We start from the raw sequence: 26,697 nt of genomic DNA, 5'->3' as shown, positions 1-26,697 counted from the left end.
ACAATGCAGGTATTCCTGGCACTAAACTAACATTTCCTCTGTTCATTAGTTATGTTTTCAGGCTTTACAAATGAATTCCATTTTGATTTTTAATTCACATAATGAATTTTTATTCAAACCAAAAAATAGAAGATTTACTGCAATGCAATATTGTAATAATTGTATAAATAATATCAGAACATTTGTGAATGTATATTAGACCCACCAGCTGTCGTGTATTAGACATGTAAGGTCATTTGTTTTCTCTTGAACATTGGGAAAAATTTAACATTTTCACTACTTTGAGCTCAGTTTCAAGCCATTTTCAGTACTAAAACCAATCAAAATCATCTCTATTTCTGTAACATATCTTCCATTCTATCAAATGAGACCAAGAAATCGCAAATACAACTATAAAAATCATATGAAAAAACACTGCAAAGTTGCTGTTTTCATCGAAAATTACAGTCTCAGTTTTTTCTCTCATTATGCACTGTGTGCTGCAGGACTGTTTTATGTGGTGCACTCATACCACATAGATGTATTCTCTCATATCTAGGCCCAAATTTACCACTCACAGCTTTTCAGAGTGAGCTGAGCTCATGACATAGATCTACGGTTTGGACCCTCAACGTAAAGCCGTAGATCTACGGCACGGACCCTGAAAGGGTTAAATTAATCGAAATGGCATTAATCCGTTCCAGCAGAATTCCTGCTCTTAGGAGGCACAACAAAATACTTCAATATGATGCTAATATCAACTCTACAGCTTATTTATATATCACAATTCAACTAATTTCACCATCACTCAATGAATGCACAACAGGTGCATCATTGTAATAATGTTGGTAGAATTACCGACAATATGTAAAGTAAAAGGACACAAGTGCACTAATGTGCATCATTGTCAGTGGTCAGCATTTCTTCGATGTCAGCTTCCTGTAACTCCATTAGCACACAGTCAAGATGAGTAAATAGAATTGTCAACGCTTATTGCTTGGGTACGTTTATTTTGTTAGTGGGTTGGATCTGTGAAGGACCTGCCTAGTATGGGCCAACAGGCCTACTGCAGTGTTCCTCCTTTCTTATGTTATTATGTACCCACAACACCAATCATACCCATCCCCTCCCACTCATATATTTGTCCATTCTCTTTTTAAAGCTACCCAAGGTTCTATCAAAGCCAAAACCTTGGGCAGTTTCAAATTTAGGATGGATAAATACACGAGTGAGAGGGGATGGATTTGAGTGGGACATGCACATGAGTAAATAGGATTATTAAAGCTTATTACTTAGGTAGCGTTTATTCTGTTACTAGGCTGGATTTGTGAAGGACCTGCCAAGTATGGGCCAACAGGCCTGCTGCAGTATTCCTCCTTTCTTATGTTCTTATGCTGATGAGTGGAACAATCTGCCTAGTATGGTTATTGAGGCTAAAACCTTGGGTAGTTTCAAAATTGTGTTAGATAATTACAAGAGTGAGAGGGGTTGGATGTGAGTGGGACTTGCACATGGGTAAATAGAATTATCAGAGCTTATTGCTTGGATAGCACTGAAAATTGAGTTGGGTAAATATTCTGTAAGTGGGACGTATTGTGAAGGACCTGCCTGGTATGGGCCAACAGGCCTGCTGCAGTGTATTATTATTAGTAGTACAGTACATATGTATATTATTATTATTATTATTATTAATTATTATTAATTATTATTATTAATTTAGGGAAGTGAAGCACAGATCCAATTCCCTTGATCAAGAGCCCCTCACCAAGGAACCTCCCTTGAGGGGGAAGTTCGCATCCTGAAATTCCATTCGTATCCATAAGCAAAAAATCGATTGAGTGATTGTTCGTATCCTGAAAAATTCACATGGTGGGGCATTTATAAGCCGAGGTACCACTGTATAATTATCAGAGCATATATAAAAAACACAGTAACTTGAAAACACTTGAAATTTTGGAAAATTTCCAGACATTATAGAGAGAGGTCCTCAGAGAATGTAAACAAATTGGGTGGGGCACGCCATATATGAAAGACCGCTCACCATATAGCAAATTTTGGTCATAATTTGAAAATGCCGTATTAGTGGAACATCAAAAGCCGAAACACAATAAGTGGGGCCCTACTGTATATAAACACACACAGAATCACTGGACATGGGGAAATGTGAGTTCCCACTTTTGTTCTGGTACAACTGAATGTGAACAAGATGGGCCAGCACCCAAGGTGGAAGGCTGAGGGTTGTCTGGGTTTTCACCACTATTTCCGGTACCCTGGGAATTACTTTCGGTCACAAAATCCTCAAAACCATGAAATTCTCCTTTACTGACACTTTCATCTGTATTAACAATATCACTTGGGAAAACAAGAGTCCCAATTTGCCGGGAAGTGAGAAGTTTCTTACTGTGAGGCATGCTAAATAAGGCGTACTGAAATGGCATTCCCACAATGCACCACTGACTCCCTGATTTTTTTCATACTGCACACACACTGACCACGCAGACCCATTCTTTCACATGTAGGCCTACCAGCTTTCTCCCACTAGATTTGAAGCCGCTAGAATTTTGGCGTAGTACTACGGCACCAACACTGGCTCGTAAGCTGTAGTACTATGACACCAACAGTGAAAGGGTTAAACCTATTCCGTTTGCAATGAGTTTTTGTCACCTCTCATTCAAATCCATCCACTCTCAGTAATATTGTTAATGAGAAGCTCAAAGCTATCCACCTGAACGACTACCAATAAACGTACTCTAAATGTTGATGAGGTCTTCTACATTATGTTTGAGAACAGAGCTGCAAATAACAAAAAAAGACACAATACCGTGACTGGAATGATACACAAATAACCCGCACATAGAAGAGAGGAGCTTACGAAGATGTTTTGGTCCGACCTGGACAATTTACAAAGTCACACTAACGAGGAGGAGAGCAGGAAGGGTATATATAGGCAAGAGGTGGTAGTGGTAGTAGTGTGACTTTGTAAATGGTCCAAGTCGGACCGATACTTTGTTGTAAGCTCCTTTCTTCTATGTGCGGGTTGTGCAGAGCTGCAAATATGTAGCTTAATATAGTGATTAACAATTCACACTTTGTAAGGGCAAAATGACTGAAAATACTTAGGTCTATACCTTGAAAGTAACTTGAAATTCAACACCACATCCAGCAAAGAAGGTCTCCAGAACAGTGGTCAGCCGCTCTGAGACACTATGTACATTACTTTGTGTAAATCTCTATATATATTTTTTTTTTTTTTATCACACTGGCCGATTCCCACCAAGGCAGGGTGGCCCGAAAAAGAAAAACTTTCACCATTATTCACTCCATCACTGTCTTGCCAGAAGGGTGCTTTACACTACAGTTTTTAAACTGCAACATTAACACCCCTCCTTATCCTTATCTCACCTATGTTATTTGTGCCTGGGGATTTACTATAGCAAATTACCTCAGGCCAATACAGCAATACCTTGCACAGTAATATAATAATAATGCACCACTTTGAAAAAATAGTGAAATTCCAAGAGCTTTTGAGACTTATCACATTATCAAGGAACTATACATTTACATTTCAAGGAACCATAGTTCCTCGACCAACACCATATCCCTTTAAAATCAGGCATAATTACAGATAATACCACAGACCACTACCCTACTTTCCTCATAACAACTCTTGGTAAAATACCCCAAGACACTACTAAAGTCACCTTCAGACTTCACAATGAGGCAGCCATTAATAACTTCACAACAGCAGTAACAAACATTGACTGGCACACTGAGCTAGAAATGTATACAGATATTGACGAATGTTTTAATAATTTTCTAAAAAAGACCCAATACCTTTATAACAAGCACTGCCCTAAAAAAACTAAACAGATGACAGCTAAGAGACTGAACAGTCCCTGGCTAACACCCAGCATTCTCAAATCCATAAATACAAAACACCGATAAGAAAAACAGTACAGAATGGGTCACATAACCAGAGACCAAACAAAACGTTACTCGTCAATCCTAACCAGCCTGATAAGAAGGGCAAAAAAATTGTATTATGAGAACAGATTATCCAACTTACGAGGTGATATAAAAAAGACCTGGAAGACCCTATCAGAAATTCTGGGAACAAAAAAGATATCACGACATAGCGATGATTTCTTCTCCACTATAGGTCAAAACCTTGCCAATAATATCCCAAGCTCAGATACCCCACCAAATGACTACCTCACTGGCAACTACCCGAACACACTGTTCCTAGCTCCGACTAACCCATACGAAGTCTCCCTTATTATCAACGCACTGAAAAACAAGGCAGGAGATTTAAATACCTTACCACCCTTTATATACAAAAAAGCGTCACAAGTACTATCACCAATCATTGCAACACTCTTTAACAAATCCATTGAATCCTCCACCTTCCCTACAGTTCTCAAAATAGCAAGGGTCACCCCGATCCATAAAGGAGGTGACCAAACAGAGTTGAATAACTATAGGCCAATATCCAATTTATACCCTCTCTCAAAAATCTTCGAAAAATTAATTCATAAACGAATCTACTCCTACCTCATCTCCCATAACATTCTCAACCCCTGCCAATTTGGATTCAGGCCTAATAAAAATACTAATGATGCTATTATACACATGCTAGAACATATATACACTGCAATAGAGAAAAAAGAAGTCCCTCTGGGGATCTTCATTGACTTACGTAAAGCTTTTGATACAGTTGACCATGACTTGCTCCACGTAAAATTGTCACACTATGGTATTAGAGGGCACTCCCTCAACTACCTCAAGTCTTACCTCAGCAACAGAAGCCAATATGTGTACGCAAATGGGGCAAGCTCTTCCGCACAACCAATTACAGTTGGTGTCCCACAGGGAAGTGTCCTTGGCCCTCTTCTCTTTCTCCTATACATAAATGACCTACCAAATGCTTCGCAATTACTCAAACCCACACTTTTTGCAGATGACACCACATACGTCTTCTCTCACCCGAGCCCAGTCACGCTAGCCAATACTGTAAACACCGAATTACAGAAAATATCTACCTGGATGAGGACTAACAAACTTACACTAAACATTGACAAAACCTACTTCATTCAGTTTGGTAGCAGAGCTACAGATGTACCTCTTAACATAACAATAAACGGATCACCTATCACAAAGCTAACAGAGGGAAAATTCTTAGGAATCCACCTCGATAATAGACTCAAATTTCATACACACATACAACAAATTTCTAAAAAAATTTCCAAGACCGTAGGCATACTATCAAAGATACGGTACTATGTTCCACAGTCAGCCCTCCTGGCCCTTTATCACTCTTATTTACCCCTATCTTACCTATGGAATTTGTGCATGGGGCTCAACAACAACTAACCATCTCAGACCACTAATTACCCAACAAAAGGCTGCAGTTAGAATGATAACAAATTCTCAATACAGGCAGCACACTCCACCAATATTCAAAACACTCAACCTACTCACCATACAAAACATCCATACTTATTATTGCACTTATTACATACATAGAACACTTAACTCTGATATTAACCCTCCCCTCAAACATCTCCTTGCCAACCTCAACAGAACACATGACCATAATACAAGGCCAATTTGGATTCAGGAAAAATAAAAGCACTAAATGATGCAATTATAAAAATGCTAGACCTGCTTTACAAAGCATAGGAAAATAAGGAATATCCGCTAGGAATTTTTATTGACCTAAGAAAAGCATTTGACACAGTAGACCACGGCATCCTACTCCACAAACTTGACCATTATGGTATAAGAGGCCATGTGCTTGCATATTTTAAATCCTACCTTTCTAATAGGTATCAGTATGTCACCATTAAAGACACAGCCTCATCAACACGGCCACTTGATACTGGAGTTCCGCAGGGAAGTGTCCTTGGACCCCTGCTCTTCCTCATTTACATCAATGATCTTCCAAACATATCCCAACACCTGAAACCCATTCTCTTTGCTGATGACACTTATGTCATCTCCCACCCTAATCTTGCCACCCTCAACACCATTGTTAACAAGGAGCTGCTCAAAATATCGACTTGGATGACAGCCAATAAACTTACACTTAACACTGGCAAAACCTACTATATTATGTTTGGTAGCAGAGCAGGTGTTGCGCAACTTAACATTAAGATCGACAACACTCTAATTGCCAGACATAATGAAGGCAAATTCCTTGGCCTATACCTCGACAACAACCTAAATTTCAGCACCCATATCCAACACATAACAAAAAGAGTATCCAAAACGGTGGGGATCCTCTCCAAGATACGATACTACGTACCGCAAACTGCCCTTCTCACACTATACCATTCACTTATATATCCATACCTCACCTATGCTATCTGTGCTTGGGGTTCAACTGCAGCAACACACCTAAAGCCAATAATAACCCAACAAAAAGCCACAGTAAGAATAATCACTAAATCCCATCCCTGGCAACACACCCCCCACTCTTCATAGATCTAAACTTACTCCCTGTTCAGAACATCCACACTTACTACTGTGCAATCTATATCAACAGGACCTTAAATTCCAATATTAACCTTGACCTAAAATGCTTTCTTGATAGTTGTGACAGGATCCACAGGCATAACACCACACACAAACATCTCTATGACATTCCCAGTGTTCGACTAAACCTTTACAAAAATTCAATGTACTTAAAAGGACCTAAAATCTGGAACACCCTACCTGAAAACTCTAGAATTGCAGACACATTCATCACTTTCAAAACTACAGTTAGAAAACATCTTATCTCCCTGATCCACCCCAACAACTAACTACATGACAACCAGCTGATGGTTCAAAATTACACTCACTCACCCACTGACTATAAACCCAGAAATACTAATCTTAATCTTAAAATAATAAATCCTAACTAGTCATAAGTTTGCTTATGATACTCAAATATAGACACCTTGTATTGTGCCAAAACAAAAGCATTCACATTGCTAAACTCACAAATTATGATGTAGTCACTTAGCCTTAATACTATAATCTGTAAGGATTTAATGTTAAGAATTAATCTAAGTCTGCTCGAAATGCCTAGCCATGCTAGGTGTCCTAGTGGCCCTCTCTGTAATTAGTATTTTATAACATGTAAACCACAAAATACCCAAAACCTGTAAACCCTACATTGTAACCATTATAGAGAAAAAACTTGAACTGAATTGAATTCCGCTACTTAGAGCTCAATTTCAAGGTCGTTTTCATCGTGAAACTAATCAAAGTCGCCTCTATTTCTGTAATATGTTTTCCATTTTATCACGTGAGACCATGAAAACGAGAATACAACGATAAATACTATACAAAAATACACCTCAAAGTCGGCGTTTTAATCCAAAAAAAAAGCGGTCAGTTTTTTTTTTCTCATTATGCACTGCGTGCTTCAGGATTTTTTTTATGTGGTGCACACTGACTACACAGACCCATTCTCTTACATGTGGGCCTACCAGCTTTCTCCTGCTTGATTTGAAGCCCCTAGAATTTATGTGTATTAATATGTCCGAAACACTGGCTCGTAAGACATATATATACGACCAAAACAGTCAAAGGGTTAATAGTGTAATGGAGAGAATTACAGGCTTGGGAGGGTTACAGATAGTACGGATAATGTGTCAAAACAATACCGTACTATGCAATACAGTACTTATGAAGATATTATTATAATGCATTTTACTGTACAGTGGAACCTCAAAAATCAAACTGCTCCCAACACAACCAATCATGTAAGTGTATTTTTGTAAGTGCTTTTATAAGTGTATTTTTGAGGGTCTGAAATGGACTAATCTAATTTACATTATTCCTGATGGGAATAAATTCATTCGGTAAAGGCACTCGAACAGCCTTCTGGACCGAAGAAAGTTCGATATTTGAGGTTCCACTGTAATGCGTTCCAACAATATGATTAAATGTATCGAATCACAAAAATATTTAGCCATTTGTTTAGTAAACATCAATGCATTACACTGTATTACAAAAGAATAAAAAACAAAAAATAGTAGTACTAAAGATTTTTATTACAACAATTTACCATATACAGTGGACCCCCGCCTTACGATATTATTTCATTCCAGAAGTCTGTTCGGGTGCCGTTAGAGACCGAATTTGTTCCCATAAGGAATATTGTGAATTAGATTAGTCCGTTTCAGACCCCCAAAAACACACGTACAAAAGCACTTACAAAAATACACTTACATAATTGGTCGAGTTGGGAGCTGATCGTAAGGCGGGGGTCCACTGTATACAGAAAAGAAAAAGATCAATTTTATTTTGAAAAACAGTTGAACAACATAGTTTGCACAGATTTTTCTTCTGTTTATCAGAATACAGTGGACCTTCGGTTATCGGCCATTCCTGTTATTGGCCAACTCGGTGATCGGCCAGTTTTTTGGCTCCTGGTGATCGGCTATTATTTTAGCGATCGGCCATTTCGGGCGTGTCTGACCGCCAGCTGAGGCCACTTGCGTGTCAGTTTGGCCATGTCCCTTGGTGCATAAGGAAGCTTCTGCTCATATATCCAAACATTTTGCTTGTTTTCCATTGTTTTTGTGGGTTTTTGCAGTGCAACTGCAAAATAAGTAACCATAGCTCCAAAGAAAATTCCTAGTAAAGTTCCTGTGGTAAAGAAAGTGAGAAACACCATGGAATTTAAGCATGAAGGGTTGTTGGCATGCAGGGAGTGTAGCAGGCATGCAGAGTGTAGCAAGAATGCAGGGAGTGTAGCAGGCACGCAGGGAGTGCAGCAGACACGCAGGGAGTGCAGCAGACACGCAGGGAATGCAGCAGACACGCAGGGAGTGTAGCAGACACACAGGGGGTGTAGCAGACACGCAGAGTGTGTAGCAGACACGCAGGGAGTGTAGCAGACACGCAGGGAGTGTAGCAGACATGCAGGGAGTGTAGCAGACACACAGGGAGTGTAGCAGGCTTACAGGAAGTGTAGCAGGTATGCAGGAAGTGTAGCAGGCATGCAGGAAGTGTAGCAGGCATTCCAGAAGCCAGCATTAGTCTTCAATAAAGGTATGTAATACTGATTTAATTGTTAAAATTATTTTTTTTTTGTGAATATTTTTGTCTGGAACGGATTAATTGTATTTACATACATTAATTCTTAGGGGAAATATTACTTCAGTTTTCAGCCACTTTGGTTTTAGGCCAAGCTTATGGAACAGATTATGGCAGATAACTGAGGGTCCACTGTACATATCTTTATAGCATCGAATATCACTCTGTAACGCCTGCCTAACTTTAATGACTCATTCAATGTTTGGGTCTGTATTTGTTATGAGGTCAAAAGCATGTTCTACTTTAGCAGTTAACACTGATAGATCAACCAATGTGAATTCTTTTGTGGAAGCAGCATTTTCTTCTCGATTTTCCTCTGTTTCTTTGTATAAACGTTGCTGATCCATTTTCACAAGTGCTGCATCATCAAGGTCATCTGAACATGAGTCATGCACATCTCCACAATCCAAAACTTCTATTCCAAGATGAACTTTCCCAACTTGCACAATGTTGTTGCAAACAATTTCAATAGGGAGATTCAAAACTCGCAAAATCATTGGAACAATGCACCACCATAGGCAGTGCAAGAGTGCAAGACGGCATCTTCTTCCAAAACAAAACCCTTTCACCTGTGTTAAAAATTTGTTCATCTTTGTAGCCATTTTCTTCAATCAGTTTTTTTTTATTATTAGGAAATCTTGCAGCTACCTCATTGTCTGTACTGTTACTTTGACCAGTAATTTGAACATTATGGAGTCCCATACACTTTTTAAAGTTATAAAACCAGCCATGACCTGCCAAAAAACTTTTCACTTCATTGCCATTTTCTTTTTTTTAACACTGAATTGAGGCTTGTTCCTTTAGCTTGAATCATCGTCTGACTTAGTGGAATTCTTTTCTGGTTGCAATCTTCAATCCATAACATTAAAAGACATTCCATATTATCCATTTCAGAACTACGATTTTTAACAAGCACTGTTGACATGTAAGATGCTGTAGCCATTCCATGGCTTTTTATTTTATCTTTATTCCTTATATGCGCATGTACCAATGCTTCCCTCATTTTCTTGTCGCGTGCTATTTTAGCATATGATGCACCATCATGTTTTATAATTTTTAGTTTTTCGTCTAATGTTAACCATTTATGTCTACTAGAATGCTCATCATCATTGCATTTCCTCTTTCCACTCATACATACAATGGTACCTTGGTATATGTCCACTTTGGAATAAGTCCAACTTGTTTGGACACGAAAATTTTTGGTTGGTATACGACCTTTGTTTGGAACATGACTCGTGTGCTAGAACTTGCATGGGTCAAAATGAGTCACGACACCGTGCGTTACCCTTGTTTACCTCTCTCTCGAGACAAAGCCACGACTGCCCACTAGCATCAGTACTCCTTTTGCTACTATTCAGTGAACAACCCATGCTGGAACTCTCTCTGAATTTTCACTTTGGAGAGAAGTACCACCCCAACAAAGTCCAAACAAGCTGTAATAGTACTGTTTGGAATGACCAAACAATGTCACATTTCTGAAACATCCTAAGGAGAAGGCAGAAGCAAAGTTCTTTGGACAGATTTTTAGTAAAAGTCAAACCTGGTGAGCTTCAACCAGGTCCAAATAGGAAAAAAGAGACAGAAGAGAAGGGAACTCTCCTTCCTAACAATAACGTTTCCTCCTCCTCCATTCTCAGCACTATCCTAGCAGGCACTCAACTCTTTTCAGCAAAGTAAAATGAGGTTAAATTTTCATTTATTTCATCTAATTCTGTTGAATTTATGTATGTATTTTAGTATTAAGCAGTACTTAAATTACATATTTTAGTAATAAGCAGTGTTTAAATTATTTTACACAATGCCATCAATGTATAATATACCAACAGGATTTTTTTCGTGAGAACAGATTAATCGTTTTCCCCATATTTCTTATGGGAAAACTCATTTGGTATATGTCCTGTTTGGTATAAGTCCAAGGTCCTGGAAAGGATTAAGGACGTATACCGAGGTACAACTATCTGCATATAAAAGGAGTACCAATGTGGCAGATGTTGCAAGTGTATGGTGTAGGAGGTAGGTTACTGAAAGCAGTGAAGAGTTTTTACGAGGATAGTGAGGCTCAAGTTAGAGTATGTAGGAAAGAGGGAAATTTTTTCCCAGTAAAAGTAGGCCTTAGACAAGGATGTGTGATGTCACCGTGGTTGTTTAATATATTTATAGATGGGGTTGTAAGAGAAGTAAATGCGAGGGTTTTGGCAAGAGGCGTGGAGTTAAAAGATAAAGAATCACACACAAAGTGGGAGTTGTCACAGCTGCTCTTTGCTGATGACACTGTGCTCTTGGGAGATTCTGAAGAGAAGTTGCAGAGATTGGTGGATGAATTTGGTAGGGTGTGCAAAAGAAGAAAATTAAAGGTGAATACAGGAAAGAGTAAGGTTATGAGGATAACAAAAAGATTAGGTGATGAAAGATTGAATATCAGATTGGAGGGAGAGAGTATGGAGGAGGTGAACGTATTCAGATATTTGGGAGTGGACGTGTCAGCGGATGGGTCTATGAAAGATGAGGTGAATCATAGAATTGATGAGGGAAAAAGAGTGAGTGGTGCACTTAGGAGTCTGTGGAAACAAAGAACTTTGTCCTTGGAGGCAAAGAGGGGAATGTATGAGAGTATAGTTTTACCAACGCTCTTATATGGGTGTGAAGCGTGGGTGATGAATGTTGCAGCGAGGAGAAGGCTGGAGGCAGTGGAGATGTCATGTCTGAGGGCAATGTGTGGTGTGAATATAATGCAGAGAATTCGTAGTTTGGAAGTTAGGAGGAGGTGCGGGATTACCAAAACTGTTGTCCAGAGGGCTGAGGAAGGGTTGTTGAGGTGGTTCGGACATGTAGAGAGAATGGAGCGAAACAGAATGACTTCAGGAGTGTATCAGTCTGTAGTGGAAGGAAGGCGGGGTAGGGGTCGGCCTAGGAAGGGTTGGAGGGAGGGGGTAAAGGAGGTTTTGTGTGCGAGGGGCTTGGACTTCCAGCAGGCATGCGTGAGCGTGTTTGATAGGAGTGAATGGAGACAAATGGTTTTTAATACTTGACGTGCTGTTGGAGTGTGAGCAAAGTAACATTTATGAAGGGATTCAGGGAAACCGGCAGGCCGGACTTGAGTCCTGGAGATGGGAAGTACAGTGCCTGCACTCTGAAGGAGGGGTGTTAATGTTGCAGTTTAAAAACTGTAGTGTAAAGCACCCTTCTGGCAAGACAGTGATGGAGTGAATGATGGTGAAAGTTTTTCTTTTTCGGGCCACCCTGCCTTGGTGGGAATCGGCCGGTGTGATAATAAAAAAAAAAAAACCAATATTTTATATATAAAGAAAAAAAATTGTGTATATGTATGTACTGTATAAGACTACATAACTTCACTGCTGGGAGTTTGGAGCAATACTAATGTTTGCATCTTGCTAGTCTGGTACATAGCAGCAGTCCAATATCGATGTGTAATGCAGTTATAAACCGTATTACACGAAAACACGTACCGTTTAAAACCACACCATGCAAGGTATTACAATAACAACAAAAAATGCTGGTCAAACAATTACAATGATTGGGAAGTTAGGGAAAAGTTGGGAGGTTAGGCAACACTTAGGAAATCAGGCAATGGTTGGGAAATTAGGCAAGGGTTGGGAATTTAGGCAAGAATTAGGAAGTTAAGCAAGGCTAGGGAAATTAGGCACGGGCTGGGAATTTTGGCAAGGATTAGAAAGTTAGGCAAAGCTTGGGAAATAAGAAAAGCAATGGAAAATAAGGCAAGGACTGGAAAGCTAGGCAAGCATTGGGAAGCCAGGCAAGAATTAGGAACCCAGACAAGAATTGAGAAGCTAGGAAAGAACCAGGAAGCTAGGCAATAATCGAGAAACTAGGATGAGATTGGAAAGTTAGGCAAGGATCAAGATGCTTGGCATGGATGAGGGGAAGAGGCTAGGCAAGGACTGAAAAATTAGGCAATAATGAGGAAGTTAAGGATGTGACTGAAATGTGCAAACTGATAATATACTGAAAACATCTGACAAAGACAGGACTCACAGCAGTGGATTTACCCTGGACAAATAATGATTTAATAAATGATATAGGTAAGTATATGCACTTATCAAGGATCCTACCTAGAGGGAAGTCTATTAGGAAAAGACCCCAATGGAAACACTATTTTGCCTTGTGGAATTATTCTGGGTTAACTCTATGGCTGTTATCTTTATTCCATATTTTACAAAATATTAGGGGCCCAGTTTTGAGCTTAGTGACAACCTTGTATGTGAATTCTTAAATATTAATTCTTTCAGGGTCTGTGCCATACTTCTATGGCTTTGAGTTCTGGGTCCAAACTGTAGTTCTACACCATGAGCTCAGCTCATTCAAATAAGCTGTGAGTGGTAAATTTGGGCCTAGATATGAGAGAATACATCTATGTGGTATGTGTGCACCACATAAAACAAATCCTGCAACACACAGTGCATAATGAGAAAAAAAACAGACCGTAATTTTGGATTAAAAACAGCAACTTTGCGGTGTTTTTTCATGTTTTTTATACTTGTATTTGCGATTTCTTGGTCTCATTTGATAGAATGGATGTTATATTACAGAAATAGAGATGATTTTGATTGGTTTTATTACTGAAAATGCTTGAAACTAAGCTCAAAGTAGTGGAAATGTTAAATTTTTGCCGATGTTCAAGAGTAAACAAATCACATCACTCATCCAATATGTGTAAGCTGATGGGGTCTTATGTGCATTCACAAATGCGCTGATATTATTTATACAATTATTACAATATTGCATAACAGTAAATCTTCCATTTTTTTTATTTGAATAAAAATTCATTATGTTAATAAAAAATCAAAATGGAATTCATTTATAAACCCTGAAAATGTAACTAATGAACAGAGGAAATGTTAGTTTAGTGCCAGGAATGCCTGCATTGTTTATTCTGGACCCTATTTTGAAATAGGAATATTTTGAACTTTGTGATAAATTGGCCAAATTACCAATTTCCAATCACTTTATTTTGTAGTTGAAACAGTTGACTTGGTGATTTCTTGTGCTCAATCGATAAAATAGAAGTAATACTAGCAAAATGGCTAAGAATGTGGTCGACTGGAATAATGTAATTGGCCTAAAATGGGAGTCAAAGTCAGCAAGATCGCCGATGCATAAATATCACTGACACATCAAAATTCGCAAGAGCATAATTTCGTCAATTTTCAATCAACTTTTGTACTTTTTGTTTTATTACCTTCAGAAAAAGATTCTCTACCATTTCAAAAGAAAAAATAATTTTTTTTTAAATTCTTGGACCCTGTGGACACATCTCAGATTTTGGGTCTGGACCCTGAAAGGGTTAAGTGAATTATACAGTGGAGACAGCTACATTTTGTGCACAAGATTTTGTTCAGATTTTTTTATCCCGGAGGATTTGCCACCTAGAGTAACCCAATAAAATCAGCGTGTCATCAACAACTGTGTCTTACTTCCACTGGAGTCCTTTAACCCAACCTGAGCCATCTTAACTTAGATTTAGAGGTTTACTAAATTCTATATTTGGCTAAGGTTACTTCTAATTGACCCCCCAAAAAATTCTCTTCAAAGGCCTCAAGTATAACTATCTCCATTGCATATTATTATTATTATTATTATTATTATTATTATTATTATTATTATTATTATGCTTATAGGAGAGCACTAAACCCATAGAGGCCATACAGCACCTGAAGGAATGAAAGGCATTCAGGCTTGATTCAAGGAACTGCAGCATTGGCACACTTCCTTAGATCAAGAGCCCTTGCTAGCATCAAGGAACCTCCCTTGAAGGGTCTCCATAACAAAAATATTATTGTAAGTACAGTGCTACCTCGAGTTACAAACTTAATTTGTTCCAGAAGGCTGTTAGAGTGCCTATACCAAATGAATTTGTTCCCATAAGAAATAATGTAAATTAGATTAGTCTGTTTCAGACCCCCAAAAAATACACTTACAAAAGCACTTACAAAAATACACTTACATAATTGTTCGAGTTGGGAGCTGTTCAAAACTCGAGGTGCCACTGTACATGGTACTATTACAGACCTAGCTAACAGGATTGGGCATACCATGTAGAAAGTCCCTGGTTATAAAAACAAGAAAAAGTACTGCAGCAGGCTTACTGGCTCATGCTAGGCAGGTCCAAGTCACCTACTGGACTAAGCTCTTCAGGTTCAAATCATATCCACTCAAGAAGGAAGAACTGCATTAAACCTATTAGCGCAAACCAGTCAGGTCCAACTTACACCCAACCACACCCACTCATGTATTTGTCTAATCTATTTTTAAAACTACACAATATTTTAGCTTCAATGATGCTACTCGGGGCTTGATCCACTCATCCACAACTCTATTACCAAACCAGTGCTTTCCTATATCATTCCTGAATCTAAATTTTTCCAACTTGAAACCATTGCTGCGAGTCCTGTCTTGGCTAGATATTTTTAGCATGTCATTTACATCCCCTTTATTTATTTCAGTTTTCAAGTGCAGGCAATTTAGATTAATTTTGTCCCCCAGGTTGCGACCCACAACAGCGACTAACGCCCAGGTAAATACTTAGTACTAGGTGAACAGGGACAGCAGGTGTAAGGAAACATGGTCAATGTTTCCACCCATGCTGGAGAGCAAACCTTGGTGTGGGTGACCGAGTTCTAGGGCTTCAGTTGTTTTATTAAATAAAATCCATCCTACTTAATGCTGGAGAACTTACATAAAAAAGCTCTAGTACCTGAACTCAATTAAGCAAAACTTCAGTCAGTTTTTTGCCAGCTTGTGGCTTGGTAAATGTGCTCATGGCTTAAGAATTGTTCAAAATTTTAACCCAGAGGGTTAGCCACCCAGGATAACCCAAGAAAGTCAGTGTGTCATCAAGGACTGTGTCTTATTTCCATTGTGGTCCTTCAATCTTGCCCCCAGGATGCAATCCACACCAGTCACCTAACACCCAGATACCCATTTACTGCTAGGTGAACAGGGGCAGCAAGTGTTTACCTTGAGTTTACCTGGAGAGAGTTCCGGGGGTCAACGCCCCCGCGGCCCGGTCTGTGACAAGGCCTCCTGGTGGATATATGTAAGGAAATATGCCCAATGCTTCCACCCATGTCAGTAGGTTTATTCAGGTATACACAGTTACATGGCATATCATACATAGCAGCACATGTGTAGAGAACCTGGAGTTTACCTGGAGAGAGTTCCGGGGGTCAACGCCCCCGCGGCCCGGTACCTGGGATAACCGAAAAAAGTCAGTGACTTATTTTCATTGGGGTCCACTGCGGATGGAACCATGGGCATTCAGTGTGCAAGGCAAAAACGTTACCAACTGAGCCATGGGTAGTGTTTAATAGTACCCTCGGCTCTCACACTATGGGCCCAGGGACTGATCCTGGCACGGCTGAAACATTAGGTATGTTTCCTTACACCTGCTGTCCCTGCTCACCTAGCAGTAAGTAGGTACTTGGAGGTTAGTCGACTGGGGTGGGTCGCATCCTGGGCAACAAAATTAACCTAAGCTGCCAGTGTGCCAATGATGTCAGCCAGTGTGCCAATGATGTCAGCCAGTGTGCCAATGATGTCAGCTAGACCCATAATATTTCTGTTAACTATTTGTAGAAATAATTATTATTATTCATGGGAAAATGTTAACTAGCTTGTTGTACAGCACCTGGGAGATAATCAGGGTAACTCGCGGTAGGGAAGAGTAGCTAAAATTCCTTGGATCAAAAACACTATACCAGAAAAGATTAATTGTTTAGTTTATTTCACAGGACTTTCACAAAAATATACCTATGGTGCTACTCTACATATTTCAGTAAAAATCTCCGCACATTTAAGCTATTACAGCACTCCGGAGACACGAACATTATACATATATAAATCAGAAACATTATACATATATAAATCAGAAACATTACCCATATATATAGTCAAAAAACAAGACACAAGTGAAAGTTATTATTGTGAGTCAGCATGTGTGAGGTCCGGCTGCCTCCCCATATAACACTTTTATCACAACTATTACTACTATTTACTACTCATGAACCACTCAGACTAACAACAATATACTTAAAGTATGTCTCACCAAGAGGAGGGTCACTTTTCGAGGCTAAAACCTTCATTTTCAAAGAGAAAAGTGTAGTAGTGAGCGTATTGTGAGGTGGAGCAGTGTGCCAGACACTACGACACTAACACTTTAATATATATCTCTCTGGCTGATGCAATATTACCATATATATTATCATACACTTACTTAACCTCTTGTAATACTCCAGCTGTATTATTATCGATATTCCCAACTAAATTAGATATTAAATCGCTCATATTGCTATTGCATTATGTTTGGAGGGATGCGCTAAACCTTTATGAATCATGCAGCGAGTGGGAAGTGGTAGGTAGTCTGGTTCAATCCAAGGAAGGGGAGGACAAGTTCAATTTCATGGATCAAGAGCCCCCGTCCTAGCAGCTAGGAAGGTTCCCTTGAAGGGACAGTGTTGCTAGCTTATTAACTGTTACTTACATGATTCATTACCTCTGTAACTTGTGACTATATTACCTTTGTAACTAGTTCAGCTATCATAACTTTGGAGTCCAGTCCCTGGACCAATTATGTACCTCTGTAATCTTTTGACTACCGTCCACAGGATGGATATGGGGTGCATAATAAACATATTAAACTAAGTCCTTAATTCATGGTATAACTTAACAAATCTTTGAGGACAATTGTGTTGTAGAGGTCTGACCTCTGGTTACGTTGAATACCATGAACATGCAGCTCCTCCTGCATGACACAAAGATGCTAGATGCTAAGTCACCTGTCTGACTTTTTTTGGGGTTATTCTAGGTTCCTGCACATATGCTGCTATGTATGATTCAATTCAATTCAGTTCAAGTTTATTCTCTATAAGGGTTACAATGTGGGGTTTACATGTTTTGGGTATTGTGTGGTTTATATATTATAAAATACTAATTACAGAGGGGGTCACTAGGACACCTAGCATGGCTAGGCATTTCGGGCAGACTTAGATTAATTCTTTTCAAATTCAAATTCAAATTCAAAGTTTATTCTCTATAAGGATTACAATGCTGAGTTTACAGAAATTTGGTTATTGTGTGGTTTACATGTAGTAAAATTGTGATTACAGAGTGTACCACTAGAACGCTTAGCATGGCTAGGCATTTCGGGCATACTTAGTTTTATTCTTAATTGTAAAATATTACAAATTATGAGGTAAGTTGGTATTATGGCTAAGTGACTAAATACTAGTTTGTGAGTTTAGCAATGTGAATGCTTTTGTTTTGGCACAGTACATAGTTTCAGTATTGGAGTATCACAGGATTCATTATTTTAAGACTGAGATTAATATTTCTGTTTATGGTCAAATGAGTGAGTGAGTGTAAGTGTGAACCACCAGGTGGTATTCGTGTAGTTAGTTGACGGGGTGTATCAGGGAGATAAGATGTTTTCTAATGGTAGTTTTGAAGGTGATGAATGTGTCTGCAGTTCTAGAGTTCTCAGGTAGGGTATTCCAGATTTTAGGGCCTTTGACATACATTGAATTTTTGTAAAGGTTTAGTCGGACACGGGGAATGTCGTAGAGATGTTTGTGTCTGGTGTTATGCCTGTGGGTTCTGTCACAACCATCAAGAAAGCGTTTTAGGTCAAGGTTGATATTAGAGTTTAAGGTCCTGTAGATGTAGATTGCACAGTAGTAAGTGTGGATGTACTGAACTGGGAGTAAGTTTAGGTCTATGAAGAGTGGGGGGGTGTGTTGCCAGGGATGGGATTTAGTGATTATTCTTACTGCAGCTTTTTGTTGGGTTATTATTGGCTTTAGGTGTGTTGCTGCAGTTGATCCCCAAGCACAAATAGCATAGGTGAGGTATGGATAAATAAGTGAGTGGTATAGTGTGAGAAGGGCATTTTGCGGCACGTAGTATCGTATCTTGGAGAGGATCCCAACCGTTTTGGATACTTTTTTGGTTATATGCTGGATATGGGTGCTGAAATTCAGGTTGTTGTCAAGGTATAAGCCTAGGAATTTTCCCCCATTATTTCTGGTAATTAGAGTGTTGTCAATCTTAATGTTAATTTGTGCATCTCCTGCTCTGCTACCAAACATAATATAGTAGGTTTTGTCAGTGTTAAGCGTAAGTTTATTGGCTGTCATCCAAGTCGATATTTTAATCAGCTCCTCATTCACAATGGTGCTGAGGGTGGCAAGATTAGGGTGAGAGATGACATAAGTCGTGTCATCAGCAGAGAGAATGGGTTTCAGGTGTTGGGATACGTTTGGAAGGTCATTGATGTATATGAGGAAGAGCAGGGGACCAAGGGCACTTCCCTGCGGAACTCCAGTATCAAGTGGCCGTGCCGTCTCCCCCGCCTCACCCACCCAACTCCCAGCGCCACCCCATCTATAGAGGGTACTTCTCCCCTAACCCACGATGTCAGCGATGGCACTGCAGGGAGTGCCGGGCTCAAAGGAACTTCTACTACAGGGACAGCATCGTGGAGTTCGACTGCGAGGCAGCTGTCAGGTGTGCCACAGGCAGTGTGTACTCAGTTCCTCAAGCTTCAACATCCGTGCACACGAGGGCCTGGGATCTTCAGTCAACTTGGCGTCCACCAGGACGTTGCCATGTCCCTAGGACAGCTCTCCATCGGGCTGCTAACAGAGCCACTGGCTTCTTGGACCTCTTGGGGAGGGTCGATGGTGCTCGTGCAAGCAGCAGATCCCGGGGCAACTTGCTGCTGTTTGCAATGGCTGTCTGCCGAGGAGAGACAGGCACCTAGCAACATCTGTTGTTGGGGCAATGGATGAATTCCCTGCTATGTTTGTTAACTGCTCATTACTCTGTAATTTGTCTATGATTGTAATCATGTGATAACGTGTTTATCATTCATTACCTTTGAAAATTGTCATGATTTTGACCAGCTCTACCTGGAGCTCATTACCTTTGTAAATTCTCATGATTAATGTGTTTATGATTCATTACCTTTGCAATTATTCATGAGTGTGACCAGCTCTACCTGGAGCTCATTACCTTTGTAACTTGGTCATGATTATGACCAGATCTAGTTCATTACCTTTGTAACTTGCTCAGCTATCAAAACTTTGGAGTCCAGTCCCTGGACCAATTATGTACCTCTGTAATCTTTTGACTACCGCCCACAGGATGGGTATGGGGTGCATAATAAACATATTAAACTAACTAACTGCTGATGCTGTGTCTTTAATGGTGACGTACTGATACCTATTAGTAATGTAAGATTTGAAATAAGCAAGCGCATGGCCTCTTATACCGTAATGATCAAGTTTGTGGAGTAGGATGTCGTGGTCTACTGAGTCAAAAGCTTTTCTTAGGTCAATAAAAATTCCTAGTGGATATTCTTTATTTTCCAATGCTGTGTAAAGCAGATCTAGCATTTTTATGATTGCATCATTAGTGCTTTTATTTTTCCTGAATCCAAATTGGCAGGGGTTGAGTATGTTTTGAGCCGTTATAAATGAATACAGTCTCCTGGAGTTTACCTGGACCTGGAGTTTACCTGGAGAGAGTTCCGGGGGTCAACGCCCCCGCGGCCCGGTCTGAGACCAGGCCTCCTGGTGGATCAGAGCCTGATCAACCAGGCTGTTGCTGCTGGCTGCACGCAAACCAACGTACGAGCCACAGCCCGGCTGATCCGGAACTGACTTTAGGTGCTTGTCCAGTGCCAGCTTGAAGACTGCCAGGGGTCTGTTGGTAATCCCCCTTATGTGTGCTGGGAGGCAGTTGAACAGTCTCGGGCCCCTGACACTTATTGTATGGTCTCTTAACGTGCTAGTGACACCCCTGCTTTTCATTGGGGGGATGGTGCATCGTCTGCCAAGTCTTTTGCTTTCGTAGTGAGTGATTTTCGTGTGCAAGTTCGGTACTAGTCCCTCTAGGATTTTCCAGGTGTATATAATCATGTATCTCTCCCTCCTGCGTTCCAGGGAATACAGGTTTAGGAACCTCAAGCGCTCCCAATAATTGAGGTGTTTTATCTCCGTTATGCGCGCCGTGAAAGTTCTCTGTACATTTTCTAGGTCGGCAATTTCACCTGCCTTGAAAGGTGCTGTTAGTGTGCAGCAATATTCCAGCCTAGATAGAACAAGTGACCTGAAGAGTGTCATCATGGGCTTGGCCTCCCTAGTTTTGAAGGTTCTCATTATCCATCCTGTCATTTTTCTAGCAGATGCGATTGATACAATGTTATGGTCCTTGAAGGTGAGATCCTCCGACATGATCACTCCCAGGTCTTTGACGTTGGTGTTTCGCTCTATTTTGTGGCCAGAATTTGTTTTGTACTCTGATGAAGATTTAATTTCCTCATGTTTACCATATCTGAGTAATTGAAATTTCTCATCGTTGAACTTCATATTGTTTTCTGCAGCCCACTGAAAGATTTGGTTGATGTCTGCCTGGAGCTTTGCAGTGTCTGCAGTGGAAGACACTGTCATGCAGATTCGGGTGTCATCTGCAAAGGAAGACACGGTGCTGTGGCTGACATCCTTGTCTATGTCGGATATAAGGATGAGGAACAAGATGGGAGCGAGTACTGTGCCTTGTGGAACAGAGCTTTTCACCGTAGCTGCCTCGGACTTTACTCTGTTGACGACTACTCTCTGTGTTCTGTTAGTGAGGAACTTATAGATCCATCGACCGACTTTTCCTGTTATTCCTTTAGCACGCATTTTGTGCGCTATTACGCCATGGTCACACTTGTCGAAGGCTTTTGCAAAGTCTGTATATATTACATCTGCATTCTTTTTGTCTTCTAGTGTATTTAGGACCTTGTCGTAGTGGTCCAGTAGTTGAGACAGACAGGAGCGACCTGTTCTAAACCCATGTTGCCCTGGGTTGTGTAACTGATGGGTTTCTAGATGCGTGGTGATCTTGCTTCTTAGGACCCTTTCAAAGATTTTTATGATACGGGATGTTAGTGCTATTGGTCTGTAGTTCTTTGCTGTTGCTTTACTGCCCCCTTTGTGGAGTGGGGCTATGTCTGTTGTTTTTAGTAACTGTGGGACGACCCCCGTGTCCATGCTCCCTCTCCATAGGATGGAAAAGGCTCGTGATAGGGGCTTCTTGCAGTTCTTGATGAACACAGAGTTCCATGAGTCTGGCCCTGGGGCAGAGTGCATGGGCATGTCATTTATCGCCTGTTCGAAGTCATTTGGCGTCAGGATAACATCGGATAGGCTTGTGTTAATCAAATTTTGTGGCTCTCTCATAAAAAATTCATTTTGATCTTCGACTCTCAGTCTGGTTAGCGGCTTGCTAAAAACTGAGTCATATTGGGACTTGAGTAGCTCACTCATTTCCTTGCTGTCATCTGTGTAAGACCCATCTTGTTTAAGGGGTGCACGAGTTTCTCAAAGATTTTGGATAGCAATCCTTACAGATTATGGTATTAAGGCTAAGTGACTACATCATAAGTTGTGAGTTTAGCAATGTGTTGTGATAGAAACACAGGCCTTATCTCTAGGCTTTATTGAACATAGAATCTTCATAGTACTTCTGCAACAACAAAATATAATGACTAGTACATCTAATAATGGCTTCTACAGGGATGGTGATGTCTTGCATATGTCAAGAGAAAAGTTATAACTACAGGCCACATATTTAAACTCACCATGTAATCTGCATCGGTGATAAATGGATAAAGTAGGAGAGAATCACACACCATATGTTGGTGCCCATGACGCACGCCAAACTGTTGTTGTTGTTAAGGGCCCCTAGAGGTGGTGCAGTATTATCCTGCTGCTGCTCCCCACAGGACCAGTATCACTACAATCTCCCCCTTCTAAAATATCAGAGACAGTAATCTCCCAAACTGTTAGGTGGGCGACGTACACGTCCCGACCTTCGTAGCCCTTGAGCCTCTTCACCAGGTTCGATATTTTCCAGCGGGGTTTGATTAACTGCTGGAGCAGAATCCTCTATTTCCATAGGGGTAGTCTCAAGGGGCTTTCCAGGAGAAAACGAAGCATCTTTCACATCTATTGGTGTATCTTGAGATTCCACACTAATAGGGATTTCAACTGGGGCTAAATGTCTTGTAGATACTGTAGTCTCTTCACCATTTTGGTAGCGAATGTGGGCGTAATGTGGATTAGCTTGCAGGAGCTCTACCTCTTCCACTAAAGGATCCGTCTTGTTCATCCTACTGTGACTCTTCAGGAGAACGGGTCCAGGATGACATAACCAAGTGGGCACGGAGGCTCCCGTAGAGGAACGACGTGAATAGTTGAGGAGTCTTTCATGAGGGGTTGCATTAGTAGCTGTGCACAGCAGTGATCTAATAGAGTGAAGAGCATCAGGTAGGACAGTTTGCCAGTGTTGAACAGGTAGATTGCGCGACTTTAATGTCATTGTAACTGCCTTCCATATAGTACCATTGAACCGCTCCACTTGACCATTGCCTTGAGGGTTGTAGCTTGTTGTTCTGCTGCAGGCAATACCTTTGCTAGCCAAAACTCCTGAAGTTCGTTACTCATGAACGAGGATCCCCTGTCTGAATGGATATAAGCTGGCATACCAAAAATAGAGAACAACTGTGAAAGACAACTAATAACAGTTGAAGCAGCCATATTTGCACAGGGGAATACAAAGGGAAACCTTGAATATTCATCTACTATGTTAAGGAAATACCTATTCTGATTTGTGCTTGGTAGAGGTCCTTTGAAATCTATATTCAATCTTTCGAAAGGCTGGGTGGATTTTATGAGATGAGTCTTCTCTGGCTGATGAAAGTTTGGCTTGCACTCTGCACATACTCTGCATGCTCTGATCACTTGTCGCACATCTTCCACTGAGTAGGGCATGTTCTTTGATTTGACAAAATGGTACAGGCGTGTAACTCCTGGGTGACACAAAGCCTTGTGGAGAGCTGAGAGTGATTGCAAATCATGACATGCTGCTCCACAGTGGGACCTAGAGAATGCATCAGGTGAGATGTTCTCTTGACCCGGTCGGTACAGAATATCAAAGTCATAACACGATAGTTCCATCCTCCAGCGTAATATCTTGTCATTCTTTATCCTACTTTTGTGCCTCTTGTCGAACATATACATCACGGACCGTTGGTCAGTCCTTATGGTGAAATGTCTACCAGTTAAATAATGCCTCCAGTGGCGAACTGCTTCTATGATGGCCTGGGCTTCCTTTTCTACAGCAGCATAACATTTCTCTGATCCTTGAAAAGTTCTCGAAAAGAAGGCTACTGGTCGTCCTGCCTGAGATAAGACTGCAGCAATGGCAATGTCAGATGCATCCGTTTCCACTTCGAATGGTAGGGACTCATCAATGGCTTGAACTACTGAGTTTTCAATGTCCTGTTTGAGAGTATGGAAAGCGGCTTCTGCTTCCTTTGTCACAGGAAATGTGGTAGCACTCAATGGGCGGACTTTACTTGAATAGTTGTAGATCCATTGTGAGTAATAAGCAAAGAGACCAAGAGTTCTTCGGAGTGACTTTTTGTCTTGAGGCATTGGAAGTTCCCGTAGAGGTCGTAGTCGTTCAGGGTCTGGGAATATTGAACCTCCTTCCACTACATAACCAAGGATGCTAAGCCTTTTAGTTGAAAAAGTGCACTTTTCCTCATTGTAACTGATATTTTTCTTCTTGGCGGCTTCCAAAAACTTATCAAGGTTTGCATCATGTTCCTCCTGGGTCTTGCCACAAATGGTAACATTATCTAAATACGCGTAAGTTCCCATGAGTTGCTCTTCCTGAATGAGTGAATCCATAATTCGTTGGAAGCAGGCTACCCCATTGGTGACTCCAAAAGGGACTCTGGTAAACTGATACAGGCCATCACTAGCCTGAAACGCTGTGTATGGTTTATCTTCATTCCTTATAGGGACTTGATGATAGGCACTCTGCAGATCAATTGTGCTAAACACGTAGTACTGAGCAATTTTGTTCACTGTATCGTCAATTCGAGGTAGAGGGTACCCATCAAGAAGTGTAAATTTGTTGATTGTCTCAGAGTAATCGATAGCCAGTCTCCGTTTCCTATAACCATCTTTAACAACAACAACCTGTGCACGCCAAGGGGAATCACTCGGTTCTATAATACCCTCCTTCAGCAGCCTGAGTTTCTTTCTCAATGAACATCCGATCCTCATAAGAATAGCGGCGTGACTTAGCTGATATAGGATGGCAATCCGCGGTAAGATTTGCAAACAGCTTTGGTGGGTCTACCCTTAAAGTGCTAAGTCCACAGACAACAAGAGGAGGCAGTTCACCTCCATATGTTAAGGTGACACTACCATGCAGCTTCTGAAAGTCCTGACCAAGGATAACATCAGAGCACAGTTGTGGCAGAATAGCTAAATGTACATCTTGATAATCCTTTCCATTAACTCTGAGATTTACCTTACAAAACCCTAAGGTCTGAATAGAGAGAGATGTTGATGCCATGGAAACGGTACCTGATGAGTGATGTAGAGTCAAGGAGAGCCGTTTAACTAAGTCAAGGTTGATGAAACTCTCTGAGCTGCCACTATCAATAAGACCATCTACTTCTGTTCCTTTGATGAATACTTTCACAACTGCCTTTGACAGTGAATTTGGAGTAGCCGCATAAGTCACTGTTGCTAGAGTCGCATGATCACTGGAATGTGTGGAGGCACTAGCTCTTGTTGATGCATTAGCACGACATACTTTAGCAAAGTGACCTTTCTTGTGGCATTTATGGCACATTGCTTCACGAGCAGGACACTTTGGACGTGGATGTCTTGAAAAACCACAAAAGAAACACACCGTACCTGCTGCTGCTGTCACTGAGGCAGGTTCCCCAGTAACTTCATTGCAAGAGTCTTGGTCAGGAATTGCAGCACTTACCACTCGAGAAGGCTGAGTGGTACTGTATACTTCAGAATTCTTCTGGGCTGAATCTAGAGCTCTTGCCTGGTCAAAGGCAGCGGCTAAGTCGAGAGTTTTATTCTCCAATAAACGCTGCCTTATTATTGGTGATTGCAGGCCACTGATAAAAGCATCCCTGATGGACTCTTCACAATACTGAGCAGCTGTCACTGCTTGGAAGTGACAGTCCTTACCTAAAATTTTCAGTGCTTGAAGGTATTCCTCTAAGGACTCATCAATCTGCTGGCGGCGAGTTGCAAGGCGATAGCGTGCAAAGATTTCATTTGTAGGTTTAATATACTGAGACTTGAGGGTTTTGATAGCATCTTCGTAGGTATTACACTCAGAAATAGCCTCATATATCTTAGGTGACACAAAATTGATGAGTAGACTTAGTTTATCTAGATCTTCTCTAGGAAGGGCTCCCAAGAAGTTTTCGAAAGTCTTAAACCAGTGCTTCCATTCCTGAGCAGCCGTTGATAAGCTGGGGTCACAGTCTAGCCTCTCAGGTTTCAGTAAACGCTCCATGTTGTGATGTAGTCTAGCGCAGGATCACCACCAGGTAGCCCAGGATTCTATGTTCAATAAATTGTTGTGATAGAAACACAGGCCTTATCTCTAGGCTTTATTGAACATAGAATCTTCATAGTACTTCTGCAACAACAAAATATAATGACTAGTACATCTAATAATGGCTTCTACAGGGATGGTGATGTCTTGCATATGTCAAGA

The 26,697-nt window shown here is 40.7% G+C and overlaps 1 protein-coding gene across 3 annotated transcripts in view; it reads right to left on the bottom strand.

Moving 5' to 3' along the window:
* The window catches only part of GluProRS (Glutamyl-prolyl-tRNA synthetase), a 105,789-nt gene extending 88,483 nt beyond the window's left edge, over window positions 1-17,306 (bottom strand). Inside the window, exon 1 of one of the 3 annotated variants that reach the window (XM_070099950.1) lies at window positions 17,153-17,306. In XM_070099950.1, the coding sequence (XP_069956051.1) occupies window positions 17,153-17,189 (37 nt within the window). In that variant the 5' untranslated portion in view covers window positions 17,190-17,306. The remainder of the gene's footprint in view (window positions 1-17,152) is intronic. The other 2 variants (XM_070099951.1, XM_070099952.1) reach the window with 2 other exon arrangements.
* Window positions 17,307-26,697: the final 9,391 nt, after the last annotated feature.

The sequence above is a fragment of the Cherax quadricarinatus genome, chromosome 70 (assembly GCF_038502225.1).
Source record: "Cherax quadricarinatus isolate ZL_2023a chromosome 70, ASM3850222v1, whole genome shotgun sequence".
In the NCBI taxonomy this organism is placed as follows: Eukaryota; Metazoa; Arthropoda; class Malacostraca; order Decapoda; family Parastacidae; genus Cherax; species Cherax quadricarinatus.
The sequence above is the reverse complement of the archived record's forward strand: the minus strand, read 5'-3'. Positions and strand labels throughout refer to the sequence as shown.